The sequence below is a fragment of the Malaclemys terrapin genome, chromosome 1 (assembly GCF_027887155.1).
Source record: "Malaclemys terrapin pileata isolate rMalTer1 chromosome 1, rMalTer1.hap1, whole genome shotgun sequence".
NCBI lineage: Eukaryota > Metazoa > Chordata > Testudines > Emydidae > Malaclemys > Malaclemys terrapin.
The window spans coordinates 121,062,687-121,070,550 of NC_071505.1; the positions used below are offsets into that span (position 1 = coordinate 121,062,687).

Genomic DNA, 7,864 nt, shown 5'->3' on the forward strand with positions numbered 1-7,864 from the left:
TAACGCTAAGGCATGGAACTGATAAAAGCCAGAAATTTCATAATTAAAGCTCTTAGATTTCCTTCTACCATTTGTCTTTTGTCCTCTACAGGAATATATTATCCGTTTTAACTAAGGAGGTTTTTTATGTTTTTGTTAAAACATTAACATTACTGAACCATCCATATTTTGTCTCTAAATTTTGTTTCTGGAACAGCTTTAAAGAGGATATCTTGAAGATATAATGGGGCATGAACTTTAACATATTTGATGCACTGACTAACAAAATAATTATTCCTTTTACTACACCTGTGAACATTGAAATTGATTAAAACATAAAATTTAAGATGTTGGGATAGGGTTACAATCCAATGGAGCCTAAAGTGATACTAATACTAACCTGTGACTCCTATTCATTGAGAGTAGGATTTTCTAAGAAGCCATGGACCTGATCGACACAATTTTTGTCCTGGTATAACTGTGTCAGTTAAGGATGTGATTTCCCCCCACACACACACACAAATATAATTATAGCAGTAGTGTAAACACAGTTATACTGGTAGAAAGGTGCCTTAGACCAGTATAGCTTACGAGCTTTCCTGTATGGGGAATTAGCTACATCAGTATAAGAACATTTATCCTGGCACAATTGCATCCACAGTGTGGTGGGGGTATATACCATTACAGTTAAAGCAGTACAACTTGATGTGGACATAGTGATGAAATGAGGACAGACACATGCATGGAATGAAGTGGCAGGCTGCAACTTTTATTAAACTTTAACATAGGGGAGAAGTGCTACCCACCCATCACCCTCACTCTCCTATACCAGGCATTTGATTGGTTCCAGTGCGTGGGGCTTTACAGGGCTCCTGCCAGATTACCCATAGTTTGGGGTAGGCTCTCCTCAGCTTAACTCCCAGGACTCAGCTCTCTGAGTCATAACACCTTCTGCCCAGTGAGGGGGACAGAGGGTGCAGAAGGGTGGGGACCTTGCCCTGCGAAGGCCACAAGGTCTGACCTCAGCCTGCAAAGGCCACAAAGTCTCACTCTATTCCGTGATCCCAAGGCCCATCACCAAAATCCCAGGTCTTTTACCTCTGGGAACTGTTCATTTTATCCTCTTAAGAGCACTGGAAACTGACCGCAAGTTGCAATGAATTAAGAACTCCACCTCCAGTACCTCAGTTAGGTACTAAGCACATTCCTACTTAATCAACTGTGGCTTGAAGGTGCTGTGAGGAAGGTGAAAAGTTCCCTGGTCCACTGCTAATTAATCCATGGGAGAAAAAGATCCTTCCTGACCCCCAAACAGGCAATTGGCTAGATACACAGCATCTGTCAGGCCAGATTCCCTTCCTAGTTCAGGATGGTTAGCATGGGGTTGCTGGAATGGAGCTGAAAGGGGCTCCATATGGCCCCTTTCTAAATTAAATCCCAGAAGCTGAGGTATGCTGGCCAATTAGCACGCTCTCTCCCAGCTAGCCAGAGTACCAGAGACTCCCACGGGCAGGAGTCTCCTCCCTTGCTGCTAGGACTGTTCCCTTTCACAAGCCCCATCAAATTTCGCCCACCCATTGAGACAGGTTGAGCATTTTTGTCTGTAGTGAAAGCCTAATTGAATTTCATTCCTCTGACTCGATTGAAATCCCAGGCACAGATCCTGATCCAAAGACCACTGAAGTTAATGGCAGTCTTTCCACAGACTTTGGTGGGATCTGGATCAAACCCATAAATAACTGTTTTCAACAGGATTACTTACACACGGTTGCAGGATCTGGTCCATTATTAATATTTTACAATAAACTCTCAGAAGACATTACAAGTAATGAAAATATATACATAGTTTTATATCAATTCATTGATTCATCTAGATGTCTATAGTGAATTAGTTTAGCTTAGCTTTACTATGAAACCATGTAGACTTACTTGCTCGTAATACCATCTGAGTTGTTTAAAAAAATATGTTGTTACCTGAATTCTTTATTTTGTTCCTATATTTCTAAGGGAAATTGAAATTAACATGGCTCCCCTCTTATTTTTTTTATATATATATTTTTTTTTAAATTTGCTACTATATTTGTACTGCAGCTCAATCCAATGTCAGTGCAGCTACGGTATGAAAACACTTTGATTGTTAATTGGTACTGAAGAACCAGTAGAGGGAGCACAAAACATTGTTTTTATATTTATATCTTACATAAACTCTCCCTACTTTTTTAAAAATAATTTTCTCAGGAACAGGATGATGAAATTTTAAAAGGAAAAAAAGCCCCAAATCTCATCCATATTAAAACTGTTAAGGTCTTTAGAGGAATATTTTCCCAAACTGTAAATCATTTGTTTGTATCCCTATAAAGCTGGGTTTTTTACAATATTTCCAGTTTCAGATATAGGTGATTTCCCCCAACATTTGTGAAACAAATGCCATCAACCTGTCATAAAAAATCTGATAATTAAAGTCTGATAATTATGGACAATTACTAAATATGTACAATATCTATAGTGTGAATTATGTTATATTTTATCATTTTAAAATGTAGAATGAATATACTGCAAAAAAGCATAGAACAATTTAAAATATAATTAGAAATGTGTGGGCATGCATGCTTTATGCAGTGCTTTGTGTAATGTACACACTCTAAAATACAATTCATTAAACTCAAAGGAAAGTAAGCAAATGCAAAACCACCTTTAAAATATGCAAAGACAAAATAAATTTCTATCTACATTCACACTAGACATTTTTAAGGTTTGCTATGCATCCATTATGCTGTATTAATGTAGGAATTTTTAATTACTAGACAACCCCATGTTGTGTATTAAAGCTTTTATTCCTTAGTAAGACTTTTTTAAATCACAAAATAGTGTGTAAATATTTAGATAATAGAATTTGTGGAGTGCTGGAAAATACTGAATATAAAGATTGATTTCTAATATATCACATACTAAACTGTTCTAAAACAGCTGTTTTCTTGCAGACAGTATTTATTTTTTAAATAATTTAAGACAGCATAAGCTTGTACCAAGCATAAGCATTGTAACAAAAGTGCAACTTTTTTCAGCAAATCCTCCCCAAAAGATATTTAACTCAAAATATCATTAACACATTTTCTCCCTACAAAAATAGCATGTCAGACATCATTAATTGGATGTATTAACAACTATTTACATACAGCCATTCTGCAGGCTGGTAAGATTTTTTTGTAACGTTGTTTAAACACAGCGTTTGAGGCAAACAGTAGCAACAGCAGCAGCAAATGCAATCAAACTGACTAACAGACCCAGGATACTTATTCACTCAGTCAGACAGTTGTGTCTCACCTCTTACATAACATTCAAGTGAGATTTCTCACAGTGCTACCTTGGCAACAAACTAAAAATATCTAGGCAAGGTCTTGTTTTAAGCCTTATTAATAAAGCTTTATCTGTGTGATTATCTGGCAGCTGTACAGTCTCCAGAAAGGGAAATCACGATATTTGGAGACAAAAGGACTGCATGGGACCTTATCCCATATCTTCTAAGCATTTCCAATTAAAAACTGAGATGTTTAATAATTTCCTCCAGTTTTTAATTTGGGATACAATTAGTTCAGGGTTGTCAGGTTTTTTTGTTTTTTTTTTTTTCAGTGCAGAAATGTTTGTTTTATAAAGCAAGGTTATAAAAACTCAGGAAAATACTGAAATTAAATAAGGACAGGTGGAAACAAATGCACTTGCCATACCTCTATACCTTAGCTAAGAAGAAATCATAGCATAGGCCTGACCCTCTATTCCTTGTGCATCCAAAACTCTGACTGAAGCCAGTAGCAACTCTGGGTACTCAAAGCACTGAAGGACTGGGCTCAGGATCAATTCATTCCTGGTCCATTTCTCAATAAAGTGCGAACGTATGTACTTAAAACTCACCTTCTCTTTCTCTCCCCTCTCCCCCATTCTGATAATGAACCAATCCAAGTCTCTTTAAACAAGTGCAAATTACTAAGTGGAACATAGAGATACTACAGAAAAACATTTCAAAATAAGGTGCAACGTTTACTTTAGAGAAAAGCATATCCTTACTATTTTTCTTTCTTTTCTTTTTTAATGTATTTATGCATTTATAAAGCCAAACATTAAAAAAATACTGAGTAGCAAATGTAATCCTTAAAGATTCTCAAGCAGTGGCAGAGGCCTCTAGAGTTAAGCACTCCCACCCTACATTGAGTCAGATACTGTATGATCTTCATTTGCTTCTATATATTATTATTATTAATACACATCTCTAGAGAGGCCATAACCTACCCACTTTCAAATGTCACTGATACTCTGGATCAGAAACTGAATCTGACCCTCTGGCTTACAAAACGTTTGATTTGAAGCCTGTTTCTATTTGCTCCCTTTCGGTAAATGTGGAGACAAGTTGTGATTCTCTGTGAAACACAGAAATGCAAAGGATCTTTTACAGCAGAAAAATTGGTTTGTTGGTGGGGAAGGAACGCAGCAGGAGAGAACACCAAAGAAATAAAACAACCACAACAGAAACATCGTGCAAATCTATTACACTTTCTCCTTTAAAACCACAACGTGGGTAGGTGGGTTGTTTCTGATTGTTGCTGTTATTATTTATTGGGATGGGCTCCTTCTTCCTCCCTACTAGGGAGCATGGGTGGGCTGAATCTTATGTCCTGTAGCACAGTTCAGGGGCTTTCCTTTCCGGGCTGCAAAAGATCTTCCGGGGAGGGAAGGTCACTGTCCAGGCTGGGCCCAGTCTCGCAGGCAGCAGCGAAGAGATGGGGCAGGTGCTGCCCGGCAGAGACCATGTCAAGAGGCAGAAGGGCCGAGGCGGCGGCGGCTGCGTTCGCCTTATCAGCCGGCGCCAGCACCGAGGACAGGCAGGGGAAGGCAGCGGCGGCGGCCTGCGCCGGGATTCCGGAGTAGAGTAAAGGGATGGGGGCGGCGGCTGGGTACAGATATTTCTCCAGGTTGCTCTTGTCCAGCAAGGGCTGCATGTAGGCCGCGGCCGCGGAGGGGGAGATGAAGTAGAAGGGCAGGCAAAGGGGGGCGGCGGCGGCGGCTTGCGGGCCAAAAGCAGCCCCGCCCCCGCCAAAGGCCATGAGGGAGCTGAGCAGGGCGGCGTCGGGTCTCAGCAGGGCAGCAGCTGCCTGGTGCTCCGGGCTCAGCGCGGCGGCGGCGGCAGCAGGGAGCGTGGCGCTGCTGCTGCAATCCAGCCTCAGCCTCTTGGGCGCTGGGGCCTCGTCCCCGGCGGGCTCCTGTTTGATAGTCACGCCGGGCAGCCCGGCCGCTTGGCCTTTCTCTCGATCCGGCCGGCCCTCGCTCTCCCCCCCATAGCCGCTATCCGTGTCGGTGTCGTTCTCCCCGCCGAGCTCCACGGGCGGGTGAGTCCGCTGGATGACAGGGACGCAGTTAGTCTGAGCCTCCAGCTTTTGCCCGGTGCGATCTTGTGTACAGGAGGAGGAGGATCCTTTGCTCACAGGGACCTGTGGAGTCAACAGCTGGGGGCTGGGTAAGAACTGAGTGGAAACCGCGTGCAGATGGTTTACGAGCTGGGCACATCTCTGCTCTCTGGGAGTCCAGCTTTCAAACCTGGAGAGGTATTGCAAGACTTCTTTGGCGCACGTTTGAAATCCCGAATGGAAAGCGTCCAGGTCGCACTGAATGGGGGACTTCATAGACCGCTCCCCTGTGATGGAGAATATGGGAGGGGGAATGCAAAGAAAAGTCAGCATAAACACAGCTGCTATCACCGGTATGGGAGTCCCTGCTATTGGGCTTGTCCTTTTAAGTCAAAACAAAGGTAACTTCAGTGATTTCTTAGGGAAGTCTTTCAATCCAGGCTACCTTGTCTCATGGGGCACAAATGCCTATATTTGCTGGGAGTTAACATGGCAATGTGGCTGGTGACATCTCATTGGAGGTCAGCATTTTGGCCAGATAATACACTAAGCATTTTATTATATTCCTTTCAAATCACATGAAAAAAAATTCAAAGGACTGCCCCTATGAATTATAGTATTATGAGATCTCCAATTTAACAACCATGTCTCCTGAGTATGTTTATGTGCTGGCATCTTCTGAAACTGACTTACCATTCTGTAAAGCAATTATATTCTGATGCTGTTGCTCCGTTAAGGCTGTTAAAGCTTTCAAGTGTTTCAAAGTTAATTCCAAAACTACAGCTTTCTCTAGATGCCCCAATGTCTGAAAAGTAGGGGGGAAAGGGACACTTGGTTACTAACACAATACAATTGCCCATTATATTCTATGTCCCTAACTTCAGGAACCTCCCTTTTGAAAGGAGTATTATATTTAAAGCTTCTGGTTTTACATAAGCATGTTAGAAATGATTGCTGCTTTAAACTGAAACACATACACCTCTGTAGAAAACCTTTACCATCCAACACAAGTCATACTTTTTCAGCTCTACGGTTCCTGTCCTTAAATTTTAAGATAATCACAAAGAACATATTGTATAATGCTTCCCACAATGAAATATATAAACCTTACCGTCAATTTCAGATGCTCAGGCAATAAATCTTTTAGCTGAGCAATGCATTCATTAATCCTGTCTCGTCTCTTCTTTTCTATCAATCTATGTGGCAGTTTGTATGTTTCCTAATTAGTAAAGTCAGGAAAAGCCAAATGTTACATTCACTTAGTATGACAATCAAAACAAAAACAAATGTCCACGTGTAGTGCAAATTGCAAGGCATGTATAGCCCTCCCTTGTATGCTTGTTCTCCGGTAGACACACTTATAATTCAGGGGAAGTTAAAAGGGAAGAAACTCGGATGCGGTTATGGGTAAAGCTATGCTATAAAAAACACCAAACCCCAATTAAGTATTTAGGCAGGTCATGAAAAGCTTCAGAAACTTATTCTTACCTTACTCTCGTCTCTTTTCATGCCTCTTTTGGGTTTGCACAAATACAAGGATGGATAGTCCAGTCTGCAAAAATGAAAGAGATCCAATGGTAGTATGTCAATGAGCTATCTATCACTTTCATAAGTGGGAATATATACATACAGAAAGAAAAAAAAACATAAGAAGATATGCATATAATATTGCACAGCTCCAAAGATAGTCCCCGACTACAAAAAAGAAGACAAGAATCAGACACCATTTAAGAACAATCTATCTTTTCAATGCTTTATATCAGTTTCTTAAAAAGAAACGAAACACTAGTGATAAGAGACAGAGATATATTGCACTGGCTCCTTACCCTATAAAATCCACATGTTCTAGCAACTGCCTGTCTTGCAAACGAGGGATTCCTTCATCCATGTTTGACAACAGCTGATTTTTTGTTGTTGCTTTTGATTGAATCTGTGGGATGCTGAGAGTCTTTGGAGATCTTTGAGCAAAACTGTGCACATGCAGCCTCTGTCTCTCTTGTGCACTGGGGAAAGTGTGAAGCAGTTTGTCTCCCCTCCCCTCTCTCTCGCTCTCTCTCTCTCCCACTCATACAGTCACAGTCACACACTGTGCTGGTAGTTTGCACTCACTGATCAGTGTTTGGCCACAGGGCACGCGCGTCGCCAGCCAGACCAGCACCCAGCTCACGTGCGGAACGTACCATACAAGCTCCAGACTAGGGGTTTGGGTGGGAGGGAGAGGAGGCGGGGACAGCTGATCCAGGCGACCGGAAAAGAAAAACAACTTTGTCCAGCTATTCATCTTCCAAATGGCAATGCAGTCAGCTGAGGTTTCCTCCTGTAAGGAAATAAACGCAGCACTCCTGATCACGGTGCATTTAGTGTCTGGGGGTTGGTTGCTCTTTAGTCTAGTCAGTTTATGGACTGGGGGGATAGAGATTTCACATATAGCATAAAGGATGCTGGATTTAAAAGCGGAGGCACAACGTGGTGGTCCTGTGCAAAAAGCA

General features: G+C 41.7%; 1 protein-coding gene across 1 annotated transcript; it reads right to left on the reverse strand.

Moving 5' to 3' along the window:
- Positions 1-722: 722 nt before the first annotated feature.
- On the reverse strand, positions 723-7,540 carry BHLHE41 (basic helix-loop-helix family member e41). The gene is made up of 5 exons (XM_054037121.1): positions 7,202-7,540; positions 6,864-6,927; positions 6,487-6,594; positions 6,069-6,180; positions 723-5,662 (listed from the first exon to the last, which is right to left on the reverse strand). The coding sequence occupies exons 1-5, from the start codon at positions 7,261-7,263 to the stop codon at positions 4,659-4,661; spliced, it is 1,350 nt and encodes a 449-aa protein (XP_053893096.1). The 5' UTR covers positions 7,264-7,540; the 3' UTR covers positions 723-4,658.
- Between the last annotated feature and the right edge of the window lie 324 nt (positions 7,541-7,864).

What these genes read in the sequence shown, in the direction of transcription:
- BHLHE41 (XM_054037121.1), bottom strand. Translation starts at nt 7,263, where the DNA reads ATGGATGAAGGAATCCCTCGTTTGCAAGACAGGCAGTTGCTAGAACAT. An exon ending in GAACATGTGGATTTTATAGG is followed by an intron (nt 6,928 to 7,201) that starts GTAAGGAGCCAG and finishes TCATTTTTGCAG; the next exon opens with ACTGGACTATCCATCCTTGT. An exon ending in CTGAGCATCTGAAATTGACG is followed by an intron (nt 6,181 to 6,486) that starts GTAAGGTTTATA and finishes CCTACTTTTCAG; the next exon opens with ACATTGGGGCATCTAGAGAA.